At 40.5% G+C, this 24,296-nt stretch overlaps 1 protein-coding gene across 1 annotated transcript; it reads right to left on the bottom strand.

Annotated features, from left to right (window-relative positions):
• Positions 1–484: 484 nt before the first annotated feature.
• On the bottom strand, positions 485–22,284 carry LIPM (lipase family member M). The gene is made up of 9 exons (XM_049855362.1): positions 22,138–22,284; positions 15,333–15,450; positions 11,652–11,850; positions 10,678–10,787; positions 6,903–7,039; positions 6,617–6,763; positions 4,493–4,564; positions 3,106–3,177; positions 485–856 (listed from the first exon to the last, which is right to left on the bottom strand). Exons 1-9 carry the CDS (start codon positions 22,282–22,284, stop codon positions 578–580), a joined length of 1,281 nt encoding a protein of 426 aa, XP_049711319.1. The 3' UTR covers positions 485–577.
• Positions 22,285–24,296: the final 2,012 nt, after the last annotated feature.

The following is a 24,296-nucleotide window of genomic DNA, read 5'->3' as shown; positions in this document are numbered from 1 at the left end:
TACAAAATTTTCTTCCCTGAGACCCAACTTTAAAATGTGGGCCTATTATAAGGATACTTAAAATATATTTCATCTGCATTTTACCTTGGCTTTCTGAGGTAGTGTTATGCCTCTACGGTTATAAGGTGAAAACGTCTAGCTTATTTTTTCGAAGTCAACAACAACCCAAGACTCGAGACCTCAATACCTATCCCAATTTGTCATTTTACTTTGCTGCTGCAAATATATGGCTTATAGAAAAAAATTAATGTATTAAAGGAAGTTGACCTGATGATATAGAGAATGTCTAGATACTTGCTGACCATCAGGCAAAACCTATCCTTCGAGGTGGTAGAATATATAATAGCACATGAAGCCTATTTTCACCCAATGAGTAATTTAATTAATTGAAAGAAAAATTAAATGTCAGTCAGTGTCAAGCACAGAGATCTGAAGGTATGTATACTTTCTCTCTTCCCTCCCTTTTCTACCTTATATACCGATATGGTAGGTTTTCACTTCTGGAAAACCTCCGTAAAATTCTGCTTATGGACCCCAGCCCCATCTTCCATGAGGGTGTTTCTAAGACTTGTCAGTATCAAGTGCTTGACAACCTGACCTCACACGTTCCCTGGGAAAGGTCAGTTTCCTCCTGCTTCATCAGATGTATGATTTCATTGTACAGACGGTGAGGAGCATCTAAGCCCCAGATGAAGTCCACGTGAGCCCATTCAGGAATGTTCTTATGGTAGATGAGGTTGGTCACTTCAGAGAGGAGTGTTTTCACATCTTCGGGACTTGAAAGCCAGTCCTGACCTCCAGTCCACATTGCTGTAGGGACCATCATATCTCTAACTTTGTACCTTGCAGGAGTTGGCTAGAGAAAAAGAATGGTTTTTAACTCTAGATAACATTAAAAAAAAAACATTTAGGATTTCCAAATTCATAACTTACATTTAAATAAGCCTAATAAATACACCATGTATTGTGGTGGAAGGTGTATGGGTGGTAGAATCATACATAGCTGTGTTGGAGTTTTTGTTTCACACTCTAAGATAAAATTACTTAATGTCACTGAACCTCAGTTTCTTCATCTGTGTAATGGGGACAATGTCTGTAATAAGTAGGTTAAATAAGAAAACACGTAAACTACTTAGTACTTCAGGCATTCAATAGTGTTCAACTTTTTTTCTTCCTATTAATAAATGTTTTTAAAAATAATGTCCCTGTCTTTTTAAGATATAATTTCACATATGTTTCATGAGGCAAGGATTAGAGATATTCTGCAGAGAGAGGCCAAAGAATGGAAGCTACTGGAACCTGCTGCGACTACTTTTCTCTCACGTATTTCCAGAGGGTATGTTTTCAGTGGAAGGTATCGGATTTTCTGACTCTGGATTGCATAAAATGCTTGAGGCAGGCCCATCTTGACCACCTCTCCAAAAACAAGGGAAAATCAACAAATTGGCCTGTGGCACAGGAACTCAGGCAGTCTGAACCAAGGTGAGGTAGGAACTAGACCCCTGCTCAAACCTCCTGTCACTCAAAGGAGCGTGTCCAGAATTCCTAATTCCTCAGAATTCACCTTATTCAAGTAGTACCACCAGATCAGGCCGGCTGGCTGAGCCCTCGAGTTCATCAGCACCCAGAATGTTCCACAGAAATAGACGCCCATTTCTTACTCAGCAAATCCACCATGGAGCCTTGCCTCCACTCTGAGAGGTCATTGCTCCTCTTTGTGGTGCCTAAGAATTTGGAATTATATCCTAACGTAGCTAGTGAAGCTTGGAATATTCTATGGGGCCAGTAATATTTTTTCTTATCTTACAGGTTAAAAGATTGAAATAAACACCATGTTTAGTTCTAAGGTTCTGTGATTCTATGACACCTCTTTTATGTTTTCTCTTCTTTTCCATTACCATTTTCAGGTGCCTGGGGGTGCTGGTGGCACAGTGGTTAAGCACTTGGCTGCTAACCAAAAGGTCAGCAGTTCGAACCCACCAGCCGCTCCATGGGAGAAAGATGTGGCAGACTGGTTCCCTAAAGATCACAGCCTAGGAAATCCTGTGGGGCAGCTCTACTCTGTCCTATAGAGATGCTATGAGTCCCAATCAACTTGATGGGAATGAATTTGGTTTTTTTGGATGCTCCACTTGTCACCTTCTCTAGAAACCAGTACATTAAATGTTGATAAATTAAAATTGTCTTAGGATTGGGATGCTTTCTCTAAAGACATGGTTTAGGAAACAGTGAAGAATGATCAAAAAAAGTAGCTGATACCTGTGATTGAGAATTTGCTATTCAGGGGCATTACACAGTCTGTCCAGTTTCCTAACCTTTTCTGTCTGGATCGTTATGCAGCAAGGGGATGTTAACCATGACATGAGACTCTCCAAGAAGGATTAGGTTGCTTCCACTCTGCTCCCTCCAGCTTACTGTTTGTGTAGTCAATATTGGTTTACATTCACACACATGCTAACCAAAATTCTTAAATGAAGAGCATAATTATCCTTTTCCGATTCTCTATAACTTTTACATTTAACTTTATAGCTTTGAAAACACACTGAGTCATGTAATAACATTCTTTTTCATATTTTTCACATGCAGATTACACATTCATTAAAAATATGACCTGGAGATCTTTTGAAGATCATCTAGTCCAATAGTTTTTATTTTAAAGATAAAGAAACAGGGGCTTGAAAAGTCAAAACGACCTGCCCACAATACACAGTAGTGCAGAGGTCGGGCTAACATAGTGATCTCCACTTGCCATTTAATGAGCTTTTGTCTATAGCATGGAACTCTTCCACCCTACTGCCATTCCCATTCTTCTTCTTTATCCTAAAAGGATCCTTCTGGCAAGCTTCACAGACTACACTGTTCTAAATCTACCCCTTCTTGCTCTAGAAAAGCCCAGGGCCTGGTTCACAGAGGCAGCCTCATCAGAAACGGCCTGCTACTTCTTTAAAGAAGCACAAAGATCTCCTTATGAAGCTGTGAACTTCCCCATTTTCAAATGGAATCAAACCAAAACCATTATTTTCTGCTTAAATTCCTGTATGTTATTCCCATCCCTTTTACTACTTCCCTCACACACTTCCAGCAGATGGTATCAGATAGTCTTACCTGATGGCTTTTCTCCAGATTCTTGGTCTCACTCCCCCAGTCAAATGCCTGGAGTTCCCCAGAATTCACTGCCTAAAAGGAAGCAGAAAAATTTATGAGGCATTCAAATATATCACTGGGTAAGGGCGGGATGATGATGGAAATCTGCTACCACGTCTGCAATTGTGAGCGGAAGCAGAAACCCAAGGCTGAGGCTACTCTTCCAGTCAGTGTTGGGGTAATCTGGCAAGCGTAAGGCAAGAATGAAGCCCTTTCAGGAAGAAAAATGTATTAAGAAATATTTGACCCCTACGTTATGCAAATCCAAGAAGTGCATCCGCATTGTAGTCTATGTGGGTGTTCTGCACAATTCCATAGACCAAAATGGGAAAGCACCCCCTGGAACTGGCAATGTGGTTGTCCTGGGAGATAGTGGCCAAACTTAGCCCAATCAGAATTCTTTGGTTTTGGTTATAAAACTTCACACGTACACAAACACATCCAAAAATACGACAGTAGAAGAATATGACTAGACTCTCAATTGTTAGAATAGATTGGACTCATATTTATGATTTATAAATGTCATCATCAGTATTCTTAAAATATTCTACTTAAGACCCTTTTTTTTTTTTTTAAACAAACTGGGTATTTTTACTAGATGAGAACCTGAGGGTAGTTATGTTCTAGCTCTCTGGCCTTATATCCACCCTTATTTCCACAGCCAATTGGGGTCACTCTGTGATACCATCTACACCACTCCTGTAGTCAGTGCTTCTTCATATGCAAAAGAACACTTAACATTTACTTGTGATACTCCATTGACCTTGAATCAATTCTGAATGGTACCTTAAATTAATCACACCACTCCTCAGAGATAGTTCATTTGATTGGTAATTGGGTATTTCATTGCTGTGTTGCACGTGAAATTTGCAGCACATAGGACTCCCGTGAAAACCTCTTTGGACAATTAGGGCAATTAATTTAAGGTGCCACTTTTGCATTTTTGGGTTACTAAGTCGAAATCAACTCGATGCAATGAGTTTGGTTTTTGGTTTGGTTATTTATCCCAGCTGCTGGAAGAGCCAAAAAGGAGAACATGGAAACAAGGTCTTCTCCAGCCTCATGTTTTCATGGTCAGAGAAAGAGAAATATTTCACTTGGACCACCTTAATTCACACTTTCAAGATTCACAAAAGGCGCCATTGGGCCACTCCTGTGTTTTCCTTTCATCTTCTAAAAAATTTCAATACTCTAGATCAAATTTATAGGTGAAATAGGATTGGCAGGGTTGAGTTTCATCTCAGAATAAATGTAAAAAACTCTTGGGCTGTCACAAGGGCATCCTCTGAGTATTCCAGGAAAAATGTGCAATGGCCCTTAGCAAAGACTACACATCCAATGTCCTTACCTGGCTCCAGTGTAGGATATTTTGCACAGATGTTCCAGCAGGAGTGTGGGCAACGTACACATTTGCTCGGCTCTGTAACAAAGCATGAGTGGCTTGTGGGACTTAGGAAATTTCACAAGCTGTGCACCCAGTCAAGACCAAACCCTCAGGGTGTTAGACGAAGAAATGGGAACATCATTAAATTACCAGCAATTATCTATGAAACATTAATACACATGTACACGTAAATAAAAACCGTTACCAAATGTACTCCTGGGCACCTACATTTTTCTTCTGAGGGTAACTTCTCATTAGAGATCTGACCTCTTTAAAAAAAATTTACTAGAGCTATTAAGGATGTGGTTGTTGTTAGGTGCCATTGAGTCAATTTTGTCTCACGGTGACCCCATGTGACATAGTAGAACTTCCCCATAACATTTTCTAGGCTGTAATTTTTACAGGGGCAGATCACCAGGTCTTCAGTGGAGCCACCGAAGGGTTGAACCACCAACTTTTTGGTTAGCAGCCGAGCACTTAACTGTTGCGCCGACAGGGCTCCTTTATTAAGGATGAGGATTCTGGAATTGGGCTGCCTATATTCAAATCCTGGCTTTGCCATTTAATTTTTAGGTGAATCTAAGTGAGTTATTCAATCACACTAAATCTCAGAATACTAATCTGTAGAGTGATGAGGATATTGATAATTTCTCTCTCATAGGGCTGTTATAGGGATTAATTTAGCATGGCATGTAATAAATGTTTACCAAATGGTACCTCTTAATGTAATCATTGTATTACTAATAAAATAATTTCTTTGGGAATTAAAGACTTATTCCTCAAGCTCCTGTGAGTGCTGCTGGCAGATAGCCCTCCACTTTGCAGACTGCCTCAGGGGCAGAGTTGCTTTGCTCAATGAGTCCTACATTTCTGGGGTGGTCTGCATTAAACTTAGCTCTCTTGCCCTAAGTTGAGAAAGCTCTAAAGAGTCATCCCATCTTCACAGCTCTTTGTAGGGCCAACTGAGGCTTCAGTTGAGACTATATCACAGCTCTACTTTTCCAACTGCCCAAATCTGTTCCTTTCCAAGAGCACAACTCAAAACCATTCTGCACACTAAACATCTCAGAGTATGCTTTTTAGGGGACCCACCCTGATGCCCACTAACTGGTACCTATGTTGTCGTTTATTGTTAGGTGACAAGTTGGTTCTGACTCATCGTGACCCTATGTACAACAGAATGAAACGCTGCCGGGTCCTGCACCATCCTCACAATCATTGCTCTGTTTGAACCCATTGTTGCAGCCACTGTGTCAATCCATCTCATCAAGGGTCTTACTCTTTTTCCTGACCCTCTCCTTTACCAAGCATGATGTCCTTCTGTAGGGACTGGTCCCTCCTGGTAACATACACCAAGTAAGTGAGATGAAGTCTATCCATCCTCACTTCTAAGGAGCATTCTGACTGTACTTCTTCCAAGACAGGTTTATTTATTCTTCTGACAGTTTATGGTATAGACAATATTCCAACACCATAATTCAAATGCGTCAGTTCTTCTTTGGTCTTCCTTATTCATTGTCCAGCTTTTGCATGCATATGAGGTGACTAAAAATACCATGGCCTGGGGTCAAGCACACCTTAGACCTCTAAATGACAGCTTTGCATTTTAACATTTTAAAGGGGTCTTTTGCTGCTAATTTGCCCAATGCAATATGTTGTTTGATTTCTTGACTGCTGCTCCCATGGGCCTAAGACTAACCAAAACTCCCAGACCTCCCACAAAAGGGCTTAAATCACATACCAGAAGTATCCAAGTAGAAGGAATAGGTTGATGATATATGGCATTCCTCTCCTTTGACTACTAGGTTCTAATTTTTTTTCATTGTTAATTTATGCCAGTAAATTTGCTTTCAGACCTCTTCCATCTATAATCTGTGAACCTAATGTTTAGCAATGCCCTTATGCTAACCTTGCCTTAGCCCATGCTGAAGGACTTCCCTCACAGTATTACAATTTGTAGAGAACTGAAAGACAGGGTATATGTTGTTTCTCTAAGTCTTCAGTGTCATTAGCTCACCCTCCAGGAATGAGAGTAATAACTCCTAGCTTTGCTTTGGGAAACAAAAAATTTGTGAGGCTCCCACTTACCATATTCATATTGTTTGAATTAAATCCACCCAGGAGTAACATGATATTGCTACAAATCTGATCTATTATCATCTGGCCACAAAGGTAAATAAGAAACTGTCTAAGAATTCTGTGCTGGTGCAGGAATTCTTTTCTGCCAAACAATCCCTGTAAAATATGAAATGAAGTAGTAGTCATTACATTACAGGCAGGAAGGAAGTGGCTCTAATTGAAAAGGGTGCGCTTTAGCAAGCTGGGCTGGAAGGCTCTTCTACATAGACAAGGAATTATCTGAGAAGTCACATACCTTGATCATCATATCTGGCAGCAACAAAAATTTGGCTCCAGGGCTTTTTGCATATTTGACAGTGGCTATAGGAGCTAGAGCAAAATACATTTTGATTTTCTGAGCCAGCTCTGGCATGGTGGAAAATGCAATGAAGCCTGCGAGAAGGGAAACGTGTCAGCATGTATACGGTACATCCTTGAGATCATATCTATCCTACTTTAAGATGCTTCAGTAATTATGTATGGGTGTATCTTTTTTTTTTAAATAATATTTTATTGTGTTTTTGGTGAAGGTTTACACAGCAGTTTAGGTTCCCATTCAACAATTTCTACACAAATTGTTCCATGGCATTGACTACATTCTTCATAATGTGCGAACATTCTCGGTATTTCCATTCTGGTTGCTCTGTTGCCATTAATCTAGTTTCTCAGCTCCCTTACCTTCCTGTCTTTATCTTAAAGTAATTGTTGACTGTTTGGTCTCATAGATGATTTTTTAAAAAAGCATAGTACTTATGGGTGATAGTCTTCATTTTGTGAGCCAACCAAACTGTTATTTAGCTAAAAGGTGACCTCAGGGGCTAGTTACATGTGATTGTATCTTAATTCTCCTATGAAATTATAAGCTCCTTGAAGGAGAAAAAGCAAAAAATTCTGTATTCCCTATGACACCCAGCATATTTGCTTTCAAGTAGCAGACTCACACTGAATTATTGAATTAAATTATTGAATCCAATAATATTGACTTTGAGAATTATAGTCTCAAAATGTATACTGAGAGAGAGATAAAGCTATGTGTTAGACATATTTTGCTGGGAACTTTCATGGTTCTTACCTCAGTTAATTCTGAGAATTTTGTGAGGTTTTTATTCATATTCTAATCTCTACTTTACAGAGAAGGAAATTGAGAATCAGAGAAGTTGCCTTGTTTATTGATAACAAGTATGTTCTGTTACATGACGGACATTGAGAATAGCAGGGTTTGGGGTATTTTTTCTTGATCCCTAACTTTTTTGGAATCCAATTTATAACATAATCTAGTGGACAAATTATCAGATGAATGGAATTCCAATACTTATTTCTGCCATAGATTTGGTATAAATTAGTCTGTGTCTCAGTTTCTTTTTATCTGTAAAGTAGAGAGATGAATTCCCCAAATTACCATAATCTCTGTGATGCCTTTGGGAGAAAAAGGCTATTCTATAAAGCCAGGGCATTGTCATCATATTTGAAAAGCTATGTGTCTATTTCAAGAGAGTCTGTGCACTGTCTGTCTAGGCCGATATTAGCAGTTTTAGGAGCTTGGGCAGAGAAAAATTAGAATCCCATGACTTCTTACTAGTTCCCAGAAAGTTAGTGAGTATGAAAGAAGTCTGATTTTTTTCTCTACTTTTCCCACCATCTGATTAGGTTGCCAGACACATACAAAAGTAAGCACAAAAGTAACCCGTTATTATTTCTTATTCTTTCAGCTGTGCCATCGGTAGATGGGGTCGAAAACACTTTAAATTACATCCCAGGTTAATTCTAACTATGTTAGACCTCTGTTCAGATGGTAAGACCTGCGAACTCTAGTTAACTTCTTCCAGCAATACTTCTCTTTACGTGAAGTACGTTCAAGCTCTCCATATTAACAGCTCCACGATTCGCTACCAGAAGAATCCTGTTTTTTTGTCCCCTCCTTCCCCTTGAAATAGATTTAGCCTCATCATTAGCACCTCTGTCTTCATGTCACTGAAGAGCTTGGAGTGTAGGGAAAAAAACTGAAGAGGCCTCTGGATATTAGAGTAGGAACAGACATGACACCCTATCTTTCTTTCTAAGAAGTGCCTAGTGAAATTATCACCAGAATAAGTTAATAATATTGAAAAATAAGGAAAGGAAAATGTAAAAGTCAAACTCTTCATTCACTAGAGAGCAGCAGTTAAAAATGGGCCTAATGAACTTGTGTCCTGAGTCCCAGCAGTCCTAAAGCTGCCAGAACTCCTGATTCACAGTTCATTTTTATTCTTCAACGTATAACATCGTTGTCAGTGAGTAATGACCACAAACAATGGCTTGGAAAGAGCTTTGGAAAGTTCTATAGCATGATTAATGCTTAAGAAGCTCCTATGAATCACATCTACCCCAATAGACACATATAGTAACATTACTATTTATACAAATATGAGCAGATCAAACCAAACCAAACCTGTTGCCATCGAGTCGATTCCGACCCACAGAGACGCTATAGGACAGAGTAGAACTGTCCTATAGAGGATAGGGAGTTAAATAAAAACTGCCCATTATTCTGCTGTACATGGATGTTGTCAAGTAGGATGAGCCAGAGGGTCCAGGCCTTGTAGGTCTTTGCTAACCAGACTGGTCATGAGTCTCAGACTCCTTCCTCAGGGTGTGTTTGCTAAGGCAATTTGATACACAAAAGACTTTCCTGGAAAACGCTGAACTTACATAAAACCTCTCCCCCTTCAATGATGATGGCTTCTTTTGCCCTTGAAATTTCCTAGAGCAAGTGAGTACTTTATCCTCCAGTTACTTGAGGACAGAGCCTATATGCGAGGAATGCTAGGGAGAGATAAGTGGACTACCCCATCCTGGGAGATAAATAGCTAGCAAAAGGTGAACTCGGAGCTTGCTGATAACAGTCATTTTGAAGAGGTAATGCTCACTATGAACTTTTGCAGAATCTAATCACAGGGCAACTCAGTGTCAGTGGCCAAAGTGACTGGATGGCCTGGTGAGGTCTCAGAAAACAAATGGCTTAAGACTGACTTCTGTGGTATGTTTTTGAATTAAGTGAGCAATAAATATCTTTTGAGTTAACAAAAAGCTGGCTGAGATTTTTCCAGGAAGGGTTGAGTAAAATTTCCCTCAGTTCTGGAAAGAAAATGATAGTAATGCTTGGTGCTTACTGATTGCCCATCATGTGCATGACACTGAACGCAGGGCTTCATTCATTCACTCAACACACATTTTTGGAGTGCACACCACGTGTCAGGAAGTGCTCCTACATCAGTGTCTTAGACAAAGTTCTTGGCTTCACAGAGCTTACACTCTAACTTTATATACATCATCACATTGAATACTCCAAATAACTAAGAAGGCAGCATCGTTATCCCTATTTCATAGACGAGGAAACTGAGACCCACCCAAACCAAACCCACTGCCATTGAGTTGATTCTGACTCATCGAGACCTCATAGGGGTTTCCAAGCCAGTAAACCTCTGCGGAAGCAGACTGCCACATCTTTCTCCCATGGAGCCACTGGTGGTTTCGAACTACTGACCTTTCAGTTAGCAGTCGATCGATTTAACCCCTGTGCCACCAGGGGTACTTAAACTGAGATCAAGGAGGTAAAATAATTTGCTCAAGGTTATTTACCTAAGAAGTGGCAGACAGTATTTAAATCGACATCTGTCTGACTCCAAAGTACTTGCTCTTTCTACCACAGCATACCAACCTACCCACTGCCGTCAAGTCAATTCTGACTCATAGTGACCTTATAGGATTGAGTAGAACTGCCCCATAGGGTTTCCAAGGAGCAGCTGGTAGATTCGAACTGCTGATCTTTTGGTTAGCTGCTGAGCTCTTAAGCACTGTGCCACCAGGGCTCCACCATACCACAAGCCTCCCTCAATTTAGTCTCTGCTTTCTCGTGGCCTTTAGAGTCACGGAAGAGGATAAGACCAGATCTGAGGGAAGTGTGAGGTGAGATGGCACTGATCCAGTCGGAGCTGTGCATCATATGCTCACATTTCTTCTGTGTATACAAACCTGCTTTCCTTTGAACCTACCCATGGTGGTGCCTTGTGAATAGCCGACATAATAGATTTTTTCCTGACCCGTTTTCTGCAAAATAAAGTTTATCACTGCAGGAAGGTCAAACCTAGCCATCTCATCATAACTACAAGGGGAAAAGACAAAGTTATATGAAAAATTATAATCAGAAACAGACAAAAGCAGCCCAGGGTTTAACAAGCAAGCCCTTGAGTGGTCAGTCCCAACAGCCTGTTGCTGTGTCCCTTATAACACTCAGAACTGACTTGTTTCAAACCTGTGATGCACTGTTTTCCTCAGATGTTACAGAGAGAGCAATAGTCATCCTTAATTAATATTTTCTGAGCCCATGTTCCACCTCCTAATGGAGGTATCCTGATGTACTGTTAGCAGAACAACACAGGGCCATCCCTGTAGATGCATTTATATGAAAAGTATTAAAGATTCTGTAGGGCCTTTTCTTTGATGAAATGTATAAAAGAGTAGGTTGAATGCCAATAGATGATTTAAATAAAACATTAAAATCTTTTCGTAAGAGCATGAGAGATGTGTTACTCAAGTTGATGATCCCTAGGCTTAACAGTTTTCCTTATTTAATTCTGCCTGGTCTCATCTCCTTCTAGGGGTACTAGCCCTTGTCATCACTCTTACTCACAATATAACGCCAAGCATTAGTCCCAGGATACACATCTGCAAGGCAATGGACCTATATACGCTTCTCTTATTTCAGTCTCCGATCACTTCAGAATAACGTGATCGCCAACCAGCATTCTCACCCCATTAGACAGATCCAATGTTCCACCTGGGAACCCAATCTTCCTCACTACTTCCCCATAAGAATCACTAGTTAATTAAGACAAGTAGAGGGGTTTCTTGTAGGATATTGAAGACCCAACCAAACTATATTATCCAAACATTAGAAGCAGTAATTCGTTACCCAGTTGTCCCTAAGATATCCGTGTCCACCTCCATTCTCAAGGTTCTCATATACCTGAAAGCCCAGAACTCATCTTGGTCTATAGAGAGGGTTTTGTGTTTCCGAGACCAGGTGTTTCCCCTGCTGTTCCCCATCCACACATCAAAACCAGCATCTGCCAGAATGAAGCCCAAGCTGTTGTTGGGTAGGTTGGAAATCCAGTTGCTAGCATCTCCAAGTAGGCCATGCTGCAGTAACACCACGGGTCTGGAACCTGCACAAGGGAGAGTTTCAACAGTTTGAAATGGTCTTCCACCTTTCTCATTATTTGCTAATATGCGTGAACATTCATGTCAGACAAACCTGTGTTCAGATCTTGATTCAGCTGGTTGCTAGTTTGATTTTCTTGGCTAGTTATTTAACTTGTCTGTGTTTCAATTTCCTTATCAAATAAAACTGGATTTTTGTCGTAATTAAATAGAATAGTACATGATGAGAAGGTGGCACAATGCCTGGCACAGAGAAAGAATGAATAAAGGTCAGTTCTATTGTTGTTTTTGAGTAGTTATTATAGTCGTTATTACTTGTCTGGGCTCCTCTGAGGAGGATATGGAAAGTGCCCCAGGAGGTAGATAGATAGATAGATAGATAGATAGATAGATAGATAGATAGATAGATAGATAGATAGATAGATAGATAGATTGATAGATTGATAGATTGATAGATAGATGATAGATAGATGACAGATGGATGTAGATGTGGAGATATATAGTAACTTGCTGGTTACAGGCTTTGGAGTAAGATGGGCCTGTGTTATAAACATATCTTCCTTCTTGGCGATAAGGACTATTTCAGGATTGAGGCAGTGAAAGCACAAGATTAGCGAAGTAAGAAAGTAAGGAAGCCTTCAAATAATAAAATCCTGTGATAAGGAGCAGCTTTATTGCTGCTGTTGCTGCAGTTATTGCTAGAAGTGACTTTCTGAGCTTCAGTGTCCTCATCAGAAAACTAGGATCCAATCACCCACTTCACAGGGAGGGCTTTGGGAGGTTAAATGAGATACTGTGCATTAAGCCTTCAGCTTGCCACCTGAACCACTGTACACTCCTATTAGATAGTAGCTCTTGTTATTATTGTTATAAAGGAGTAGATTAACCCCTGAATCAAATCTGTAGGCAGTCTCCTTGTAAGACACAGACCTTTCTACAACAAACTCAATCGGATCTGGGAAGTATTCAGTTTGCCTCATCTTATCCTTCTGGGAAGAGAAATACGTAGGACACGGAGGGCTGTGAGCACAGGGCCAGGAGAAAGGCAGTTGGTGTTATTTTGGGTCTTCCTTAACGTTGGGTCTTTCAGTGAATCCTGTTAGCTCTCAGGGAGGTGGCCCCGACTGTCTCAACACCTGGCGATCAAATCAAGGAAGATCAGCGCCACCCTGTGGCGTCCTTAGGACATTTCCGTGGCTGGGGCCAGCCTGGCCCTTTTTAGCTGTATTTGTACGTTTGGTCCACCTAGTGAGGGAACTGGCTCATTTATATCATTTTAGACATCTCATAGAGTATGCTGACATCTAGATTATAGCCAGCAGGTTAGTGTGTGTTATGCTTAAAAAAGCCGCCATTTTTAAGGATGGCCTAAGCCAATTTTCTTTCTTGTTGATGATGTAAGACAAAAAGGCTTTTTATCACAAGCTTATAGATAGTTTTCAGTTTTTCCGACTTGTTTGCAGTACGAATTTGATCGGCCCTCTCTTTGAATGGATGGTAAAAAAAAATCCTTTTTCCTTCAGTGCTGTGTCACTTCCTCCTTGGACGAGGTGCAAGGGAGCTGCAGGAACAACATCAGCCACTAGAGGGGGCAGTTCTGCACGGAGAAGGCTGATTCCTGCAATCCCAAACTCGTATGTAATTAGTGAACAGATTAAGTAAAACGGTGTGAGAAAATAAGCTGTGTCCATGCAGAGGCGCTGCAGGTGATCCCGCGATTAGGAACTGCTACAGCCACTCCACTGCTTGGGAGAGGTGAGCACCTGACACCTGACACGGAGAGGGAATGAAGGAAGAGCTGAGGCCTTGTCTATCCCCCTGGATTTTGTGGGCCTTTGTGGAAAGTTCTTCAGTGTCCCCAAGCTATTCATCTGTTTATATAAAATTCATTCATCCATTCCACATACATTAGCACCTACAATATGCTAGGAGACCCTGGGTGATGTAAACAACATGCTTAGCTGCTAACTGGAAGGTTGGAGGTTTGAGTCCACCCAGAAAGTCCTGGCAACCTACTTCTGAAAAATCAGTCATTGAAAACCCCAGGAAGGATCGTTCTATTCTGACACACATGAAGTCATCGTGAGTCAGAATCAACTTGATGGTACCTGGAAAAATGTACTAGGCGCTCATTTAGGCACTGGATATAGGCTTAAACAAAATGGAAAGTCCCTGCTACCATTGAGCTTACATTCTAGTTGGGGAGAGACAGACAATAAACAAACAAGTAAATATCATATCAGGTGGTGATAAGTGCTATGAAGAGAAGTAAGCAGGGTAACAAGTTAGATCTCAGTAAGCAGGAAGGGGTTGATATTTTGAATAGGGTGGTCAGGGAATGAGTCTCTCACAAAGTAGGGTGGGAAGAAGGGTCTGGGCAAGATATGTAGGTATCTGTTGAAACAGCCATCCAGAGGAGGAATCCTAGGTTCAAAGGCACCAAAGCAGAAGCATACCAGGCATGTGCAGCTGGTGTAAACACAAACGTTAATTTCATAAAGCTCTACAGTACAAGTTGGGATAAAATAGAACCCTGAAGCTTCTTGACCACCAAATCCCAGTAGCATACATCTGTCTGGCATTTTCTGGTCCTTGTTAAGAACATGGGCTACAGTGGCAGACAGATCTTGATTTGAGTGCAGGTTTTGCCACTTACTAGCAAGCACTAGCACGTACTTTCTGGGTAAGTTACTTAACTTCTGTGAGTGCCAGTTTCTTCATAGAGTTGTTATGAAAGTTAAATGAGACTAATGCAGATAAAGTGCTCAGCATAATACCTAGCGTATAGAAAGAACACAATAAAAAATTACATGCTCCGTACCCATGACAGATAACGTATTTTTTTCTGTAAGCTTTTTTAAAATGAATAGAGCAACAAAGTAGAAATGGAGGATGGTGATGAAGCTGATTTAAAAAAAAAAAAAAGCCAGAGCTGAAAATTCCATATACAAAAATTGGAATTGTATGAATTATGGAAACATGTAGAAAAAACGGAAAAAAAAAAAAAAAGTCATGTAGCAAAAATTCCTTAGTCAGAAGTTGGTCAACATGGTAAATATTTAAAGTGTTATTTGCACTGGGAATATAGGTATGTCCGGGGCTGAGCACGAGGGCCCACGTTAGAGTTTGTGTTCTTCCTGGGCAGGGCTTGATGAGGCCTGTTCAAGGGACTCCACCAGTGGATGTTCTGGAATATCTATTTAAAAAGGGATTTAAGGTAAGGGCTAAGTGCTGGAAAGGGGACAAGGAATGGACTTTTCTTGAAGGTGTTTTTGAGAAGCAAACACTGTATGTTTATTTGAGATAATTGATGGGGGCGTGAGTGGTGGTGATAGGAATTATGGGGAAATTGAAGCCATCTCTTGGCCCCAACACTGGGCCCCAGTTTGTACCAAGAACTCAAACTCTCTTCTACAGACTCTAATCACAAAGAAATCATTGCTGCAGGGAGGACTGCCTTGTTGGCATGACATAGGATGAACCGTACCTGTTTTTTTAAGTTGCACGAGGCCTTGAGGAATTCTGTTAACAGAAAGGATATAGCCATCTTCAGTTGCAACTTCATACTCCTCACAGGGATAGCCTTGATGTTGGATGATTTCACTCTGTAAAAAAAGAGTAATTTCTCTCGAGTTCAGTTATATATAGCAATATCCTTAATAATCTGAAAGTAAAAAAGTAGATTCCTTCATGCTGCCAGATGTAGACAAGAAATTCTTGCTTTTTCCTAATAAATCATGTTACCTTAGAAAAATCAGTCAACTTCTTCCAGGCCTTCATATTCATCTTCAATATGGAGTTTGGGCTAGGAGTGTGGTTCACAAAGTGTGGGCCCTAGACCAAGAGCATCAGCATCACTTGGGAACTTTTGCAAAGTATCAGGCTCTTCTCCAGACCTATTTAATCAGGACCTCTGAGGATGGGGCCCAACAAATTGCATTTTAACAAGCTCTTCAGGGAATTCTGATAACACATTGGAGAACCACTGGACCCGAACACTGATTCTAAAACCTGGATGTGCATCAGAATCATTGGCGAAACTTAAACATACAGATTCCCAGACCCAGTTCAGGTAAGGGATCAGGTGATTCTAATGCAGCCAGTTTGGCACCTGTTCCAGGCCAGCTTTTAGGAACCTGTGGGCCATGCATTCCCTAACATTCTTTCTACTTCTATGACCACAGACTCAAGAGCAGTGGTTCTTAATTTTGGGTCAAGAGTCCTTAGAGAATTTGAGGAGAATTATAAAAAATGAATAATCATATGGATACACACACACTTCTCCACATAGTCTCAGGGGTTTCAGATTCCTTGTTGCCTATTTTTGGGCCCCTGGTAAAGAACCCTGCTCTATCAGTTGTAGCATGTAGAAATTTTTTGAAAAACACGAAGCTACAGAGATCTAAGTATTCTCACCGTTTCTGCCCACTGTTATCGCTCAGACCAGAAGGAATCTATTTCTATCAGCTGCTGCTTTAAAAGGAACAAGAGTAGAGAAGGCCAGGAGCTTATATGCTCCCTATAGAATAAGGGGCAATATAACATAGTAATTAAGAAAAAGGCACTGGAGCCCCACTTCTTGAAGTTTTTTTTTTTTTATTTAATTTTTGTTGTGCCTTAAGTGATAGTTACATAGCAAATTAGTTTCCCATTCGATAGTTTGTACATAAAGTATTCCATGGCATTGGTTTCATTCCCCACAATGTGTCAGCACTTTCCCCATTTCCATCCTAAGTTCTCCATTTCCTTTCACCTTGATTTTCTATCCCTTTCTGCCTTCTCAACTTTGCTTTTGGGCAAATGTTGCCCTTTCGATCTTGTATAATTGATTGTACAAAGGAGCACGTTCTTCTTGGGTGTTATTGTTCACTTCATGAGCCTGTCTATGGTTTGGCTGAAAGCTGGTCTCTGGGAATGGCTTCAGTTCCAGTTCAGAAGGTGTCCTGGGGCCATAGTCTTGGAGCTTCCTCCAGTCTGTACCAGAATAGTAAGTCTGGCCTTTTTTGTGAATTTGATTTTTTGTTCTACAATTTTTCTCCTGCTCTGGCCAGGATTCTCTGTTGTGACCCCAGTCAGAGCGGTTGGTAGTGGTAGCCAGGAACCATCTACTTCTTGTGGTCTCCGGGTCATGTAGGCTGTGGTTCATTAGTCCTTTGGGGCAAATTGCTCCCTTAAGTCTTTGGTTTTCTTCACTCTCCTTTGCTCTGGACAGTAAAAGACCAATAGTTGTATCTTAGATGGCTGCATGGAAGGTTCTAAGACCCCACACGATACTCACCAAAGTAGGATGCAGAACATTGTCTTTATGAACTATGTTGTGCCAATTGATGTAGATGTCCTGGAGTCTATGGCCTTTTGCCTTCAAGCCTAGGACCTTCATCCTGTGAGGTGTTTGGTTATGTCTAAGAGATTTCCCTGACTGTGCCCCTTGTGTGCTCTAGTGTCTAAATTAATATATGAGGAACACCTACAGTCATGTATGTAGACATATCCACCACCAAATCAGTACCTGTGATGGTTGTGCAATCTTATGCCCTCCCACACCTCTTGGCATATCTTTCTAACTATCTCATAAATTATTGTTTGTTAATACCACTGTTGCAGGATTGTCTGTGCTATAGTAGTTAAGTCGGTTGCCCTTTATTTTTGCGTTCCTCTCTCTGTCCTCTAAGAAGTTGCCCTGACTGTGTCCCTTGTGTGCTCTATTGTCTGTATTGATATATAAGCATTACCTACAGTTATATATGTAGAAATATCTACCACCTAAACCTATATCTCTAGGCTGGTATGTTCCCTTACATCCACTGCTTGAGTTTTAATCCTGGCTCTAACATTATTACTTGAACTAGCTGTTTCAACTTGGGAAGTTTAGTTAACCCATCCCTAGGCCTAAGTTTACCCATCTGTAAATTAGAAATACTAATGGTTAATAGTCCATGGAGTTATTGCAAGAAAGAGAATGCACATACAAGCCTAACTGTATTTCCTGGTATATAGTAGGCACTCAACCAGCATTAGCTACTAATGTAATTAAAATCAGTTAACCAAGTCTTAAGGAATGTAGTGTGTGTGTGTGTGTGTGTGTGTAGCACCATTGTGTTGTTACCCAAGAGATTTATAGATCAGTGATTCTCAAACTTTAACCTGCATCAGCATTGCTTGGAGGACTTGTTAAAATGCAAATTGCTGGACCCCATTGTCAGAGTTTTCGACTCAGTAGTCTAGGGTGGGGCTGAAGACTTTACATTTTTACCTATTACTGGGGGGATACTGATACTGCTGTTCTGGGGCCTATCCTTCAAGTATCACTGTTGTAGACTATTTGGGGAGATAGGTATGCAGTACATGAGAATGGAGGATATCTGACCAATGTGTAGTGAGAAGATATATGTAATGTGTCAGCTGAGGGATGAAGGATGTGAGCGAATGAAGGAGCCAAGGAATTCAGAGCAGGAAGAGCACCACGAGCAGGGTAGTCAGGCAAGGCATCATGGTGGGAGAATTTGAGCCACCCAACCCATTGTCAGTGAGTTGATTTCACTCATAGTGACCCTGTAGGGCAGAGTAGAGCTGCCCCATAGGGTTCCCAAGGCTGTAATCTTTATGGGAACAGACTGCCACATCTGTTTCCCATGGAGGAGCTGGTGGGTTCGAAATGCTGACCTTTGGGTTAGTGACCGAGTGCTTTAACCACTGCCCCAAGTGTTGAGCAGTTATCCAAAAAAGCTGAAGGGGTAGGATAGGAGCATGGACATCTCAGAAGAGAAAGACATGTAGTCACAGTGAGCATTGTCTCTAGGCAGCAGATGGTCAGCAGGCTATACTCTATACTCAAAGGGAGGGTTATAAAGGATAATAAAGCCTGCATTGCAGCTTGGCTTCTACCTTTGCTCATTCCTACTTCTTTCCCTTCCTGTTATGGATTGCTTTGTGTCCCCCCAAAATGTGTGTCAACTTGGCTAGGTCACGATTCCCAGTATTGTGTGATTGTCCACCATTTTGTCACCAGAAGTGATTTTTCTATGTGTTGTAAATCCTATCTCTATGATGCTGAGGCAGGGTTAGAGGCAGTTAAGTTCATGAGTCAGGACTCAATCTACAAGATTAGGTTGTATCTTGAGTCAATATCTTTTGAGATATAGAGAATCAAACAGAGAAACAAGGGGACCTCTTTACCACCAAGCAAGAAGAGCCAGGAGCACACACTTCCTTTGGACCCCAGGTCCCTGTGCTGAGAAGCTCCTAGACAGGGAAAGATTGATGACAAGGACCTTCGCTCAGAGCTGACACAGACAGAAAGCCTTCCCCTGGAGCTTGCACCCTGAATTCGGACTTCTCACCTCCTAGACTGTGAGAGAATAAATTTCTCTTTGTTAAAGTAATCAACTTGTGGTATCTCTGTTATAGCAGCCCTAGATAACTAAGACACTTCTTTTCCACAGGTGTTGATCCTGAGGGTTCTCCTTAATATACATTGTGCACATGAACTCTGCCTCAGAGTCTGCTTCTCAGAGAATCCAAGCTGGGATAAATATATATAACAGCCCCTCCCCCAACCCTCCCCTCCAAAAAAAGGAACATGATTGCAGGCAGTTTGAATGGTATTAAAGAGTATTTAATACCATGAAAAATTCTTCATGATATATATTAAATTGAAAAATATTAGAAACAGTAAATTATGCATGACATTCCCTCCCCCTTTTTTTGTTTTAAAGAAAATAGAGATTCATAGATAAGAAGAAAGATTTGGAGAACATATGACAAAATTATCAGTGGTTAGTTCTGGGTGTGTCCCTACGTGGTGCAAGTAAAGTGCTCAGCTGCTAACCAAGAGGTTGGAGCCTTGAGTCCACCCAGAGGTGCCTCGAATCCTGGTGATCTGCTTCCAAAACAGCCATTGAAAACCCTACGGAACACAGTTCTGCTCAGACACAATAGCTATGATTCAGAATTGTTGGCCGTGAGTTCTGGGTGCTGGGTATACTGGTGATTGTTGTCCACTTTTTTTCATCCATCTGCATTTTTTAGATTTTCTAGAATGAGCGTGTATTACTTTTTGTGATAAGAAAAAATATCAATGTTTAAAATCCAGCTATATATGGTCTACTTTTAGCTCCTTGAATATGGCACGTTCTTAGCTGCTCCAGAGGTATCCCACATGTTGATCTCTTTGCCTAGAACACTCTTCTCAAACATTACAATCTCCCACCACTGTGGTCCCTGTCCACTCAAGTAACTCCTATTCATTTTTCAGACTCCAGCTTAAAATACCTTTCTTAAGGGAAAAAAAAAAAAAAAAAAATCCTAAGATCCTAGTGTTAGGTAGCCCTATTTTATTTTATTTGACCCCAGTACTCACAATTAGTAATTGTCTATCTTTCCTGCTGGATTGTAAACTTCATAAAGTCAGGGCCTTTGATACTCTTGGTTTGCACTGTAATCTCAGTGCATAGCACAATATTAGGGTCCCAGTAGGTGCTCAGAGCTCTGGTGATGCAGTGGTTAACAGCTCAGGCTGCTAACCAGAAGACTGGCAGTTCGAATCCACCAGCCACTTCTTGAAAACCCGACGAGGCAGTTCTACACTGTCCTATAAGGTCGCTATGAGTAGAAGTCTACTCAACAGAAATGGGTTAGTAGGTGCTCAGTAAACATTTGCTAGAAAAATATATGAATGAAGCCAGTTGTACACCTAAATATAGGCTAGACTATGGTTCATATAACTTAGTATACAGAGTCAAATTAATTCAGACTCTGAACCACTTTTATTCTATTTTGTTGACTTCACACCAAGAATTATATAAATTTCCTGTTTACATTGCCTCTGTAGGCATAGCTGCTCAATAACCCATTACCGTTGTGTCGATTCTGACTCATAGCGACCCTATAGGACAGAGTAGAACTGCCCCATAGGGTTTCCATGGAGCAGTTGGTGGATTTGAACTGCCCACCTTTTGGTTAGCAGTTGACCTCTTAAGCACTGTGCCACCAGGACTACCCAATGCAAAGCCCAATTCAGTGGTTTTAGTTTTAGGGCTCCTGAAACCCCAACAGTGTGTGGGTGCTCGGCACACGCAGTGGGTGGCGTTCAGGAGATTGGCTATATCTGTTGCTGAAGAGATTCTCTCCACCCATGAACCCAGAAGAATTTGTGTGGGATTTTCTTGGGGCCAGAAGGGTGGCTCCTAAGGATTTGCACCAATCTTGTAACTATCTCGACAAACCATCAAAGGACAATCAATGATTGAAATGGTCAAAAGAAACCTGATATTGGTCATCCTGTATATTTAGCATATTTATATGGTTTGTCAGAATTGTAGAGGTATTAGATAAGTCTACGGAGCATGAGCAAAACATACAATCATCTTACTCATCTGGAAGTAGACTCTCCTCCTTCTTACCTGGGAGGGTTTATTGGGTAATGGTTACAATTAATGGGCTTTTTGTTCAGGCAGATCTGAATTTAAATTGTAACTCTACCATAAACCAGTAGCATGACCTAGTTTAAGTTGCTTAACCTCTTTAGTTCTCAGTTCCTTGATTTGAAAAATGGGGATGATAATGTCTACTGCATAGGGCAGTGAGCATGAAATGAAATAGTATCTGTGCAGCTTTCAGCATGAAGACTAGTGTGGAATAAGTGTTAATATATGGCAGCCATTATTAAAACACAATTAAGAATCTGAAAGTAAGTCCCCTTCACCCAAAAATCTCTGGGAGATCTAAAGAGATGTCACATCATTCATGCATTTTACTCACAGGAGACTCTTTCTAGCACTCACTCAGGGTCCTTTTATTGCTACTTTACAGAGTTATCAGTCCTGAACAGGATAAAATTAATAGATTAGAATGGTACAGGATGCAACTGGAAGTAGGTGCCCTGATTGCAAGAAGTGAGGGCTGATCCCTTGACAATAAGGAAGAACATAGGAAAAGAATAAAAAGCAGAAACATAATGGACATGATAAGAGTCTGGGCTTGGCCCAAAAGATCTCAGTGAGTTCTCTGTTATAGGATGAATCTAAGAGTTCAGGAAATGTTCAGTTATGTTTGAGGTCCAAAGAGATAAGTTATTTGCCTGAGTTTACTGAATTTTTTAAAGGAGAACTGGGCCTACTGACACCCAGTTCAGCGTTTTTTCTAGTATAATATGCCACTTTCTCACTATGTTATGCTAGCATAAATCACCACAATACATAAATGTAATACATAATGCGGATAATACAAAATGCAAACGTTAACATGTAAAGGCACTTAATTTTCCCAAAACATTATGGAAAATCTCAACTTACAATATTCATGAATGCTTCCGGGTCCACAGCTTTAGTTGGCATATGTCCCGAATTCACATTTCTTTCGAACAAATACGCCACCAGAATCAGAAGCCACATCTCCACCCTGTGTGAAACAATCCATTCTCTTGAAAAAATTTCTGACATGATCCAACATCTGCATTTATTTTTTTCTGGCAATATAATAACTAATTCTAAAGTGAGAAGAAGGATCTGTTGGTTTTAAAAACTCTTTCATATATTTTCCACCTGTAATTCCTTCTACAAACTAGGAAGTAAATTAAGTAGGCTTGGTTGATAGAAATGGAAGAACACAAAGGAGGCTGGAAGCATTGTTTAGGGTGTCCTGATAGCATCTGGCTCCTCCTACTCCACCCTCATATAACATGAAATCACTAATCTCTCAACTTCTAGGTGTGTAGAACTTCCTCTGATGCAATCTGGAGTTATGCCCATGTAATACATTCTATAACTCACTTGTTCTTCATCATCAAATCATCAGGACCATAGCTTGCATCCTTTTGTTTTAAGGTTTTACCTTTCTCTGATAGGTATCAAGATGTGGTGTCCACAGAAATTATTACAAGTATTCGTAGTTATATTCTGAGGCTTCAATGATCGCTGTACTTTGGTTGAAGATCAATATAGTGACAAGTGTTTTTATTTAAAACACCAACAATTTTAAGGACACTTCCTATTTTTAGTGTTGAGTGAGAATATTAGAAGAAAATGGATCTTCTGTGATTAAGGCCATTTCTATCTAGTTCAACTAAATAGACATGTGCAAAAAGTTTTATTTTGCGTTTTAATCAGTAGTGCATTGCTGATTGATTAGATCGATATCTGGTAATTAAATCATCTGCAAAGTCTAAAATAATGAGTTGTTGCCTAGTTATTTTCATGAACTGGAAGTCCCAGTGTGGAGATGTGAGCATTTCCTAAGTCTGGTAATAACTGAACAGGCCAGGAGGGTAGAATTATTGCCACTGAAGTAAAGAATATGCTGGAATTTAAGAAAGTAAATTATTTAAAGTAAAATATGTCTCTACTCTCTACTTCAGCTCTTCCGAACTGAGCTAAAAGCAGCCATGCCAGTTTGCAGACTTAGAATTTGGCTTGTAAAAGAGTTAGTTGAAGCTGAAGCTGGAATGACAAGTCTTGTGAGAAGGTACCTGCCCACATAACCCAGCCTCGCCTGCTCTGGGCTGGCTGAACAGGTGTGATGAGGTAACCCTGAGGTTCTTACCAGGACTAGTCAGAATGTTGCCATCATTGCTGGTTTGCTGCATGCCTGAGAGGACCATTTTGACCTAATTAGAAGAGCTGAAGTGAAACTTGTCAAACGCTCTGCAGAGACCCTTGTCCTCAGACCCCACAAAGCTCACTCTGAAGTTAGGTACAAAAAAAAAAAAAAAAATCTAGGAAAGAACTTTGTCTCGCACTGTTGACATTTTAGGATTTTAAAATGTTATAGCCAGAAGAGAAGAACATCTCATTCAGCGCCTTCATTTTTGTAAATGCGAAGAAGTATTAAATGACTTGCCCAGTTTTATCTAGCTAGATAGTGGCAAGGCCAAAATTAAATTCTGATATTTTAATTCACTGTTTGATAGTATTACCACATGGGAAAAAACGATTTCATTATAAATTTGGGAACTATAATCTACTCATACTTGCTTTAATATGTTCAAATGAGATCTCAGTTCCCACACTGGATTAATATACTTGTGAGTATTATACAGATTTATTAATGATAGAGTTGATGGCAATAAACTGGTTAGTTTAGGAAGAGTCTTATGTTTTTGGTAGTAGAACGACTGTCCCCTTTTTTTTCAGCCTTTAGCAGCTGTGACCTCCTTGGGTACTGAGCACAATGCAGAGAAGACGGCAACCAATTTGACTCTCAGATTCCTGAGTGACCTTATGGGCTCACAACTAGCATTTTGGAAGAAGGTAAAGTGACATCAAAGAGCTACATCTTGAAGCAATGTTAAATAAATACAGTTCTTACCCACAGCAGAATATTAACATTGCCCTCATCACTTTAGCAACCCCCAGCCCATGGAAAGCATCAGAGGCATTATCAAGAGAGATAGGGGACCCAAATGTGCCAGGTGACCTTCAACTTGGGGTTGTTTATCTTGAGAGATTTATCTTTA

This window comes from Elephas maximus, chromosome 16, assembly GCF_024166365.1.
Source record: "Elephas maximus indicus isolate mEleMax1 chromosome 16, mEleMax1 primary haplotype, whole genome shotgun sequence".
NCBI classification, from domain to species: Eukaryota; Metazoa; Chordata; class Mammalia; order Proboscidea; family Elephantidae; genus Elephas; species Elephas maximus.
Note: the sequence above shows the minus strand (reverse complement) of the source record. Positions and strands in the feature narration are given on the sequence as shown.

What these genes read in the sequence shown, in the direction of transcription:
- LIPM (XM_049855362.1), bottom strand. Translation starts at nt 22,284, where the DNA reads ATGTCAGAAATTTTTTCAAGAGAATGGATTGTTTCACACAGGGTGGAG. An exon ending in CGTGCAACTTAAAAAAACAG is followed by an intron (nt 11,851 to 15,332) that starts GTACGGTTCATC and finishes TCCCTTGTGCAG; the next exon opens with GTTCCAGACCCGTGGTGTTA. An exon ending in ATATCCTACACTGGAGCCAG is followed by an intron (nt 3,178 to 4,492) that starts GTAAGGACATTG and finishes GCTTCCTTTTAG; the next exon opens with GCAGTGAATTCTGGGGAACT.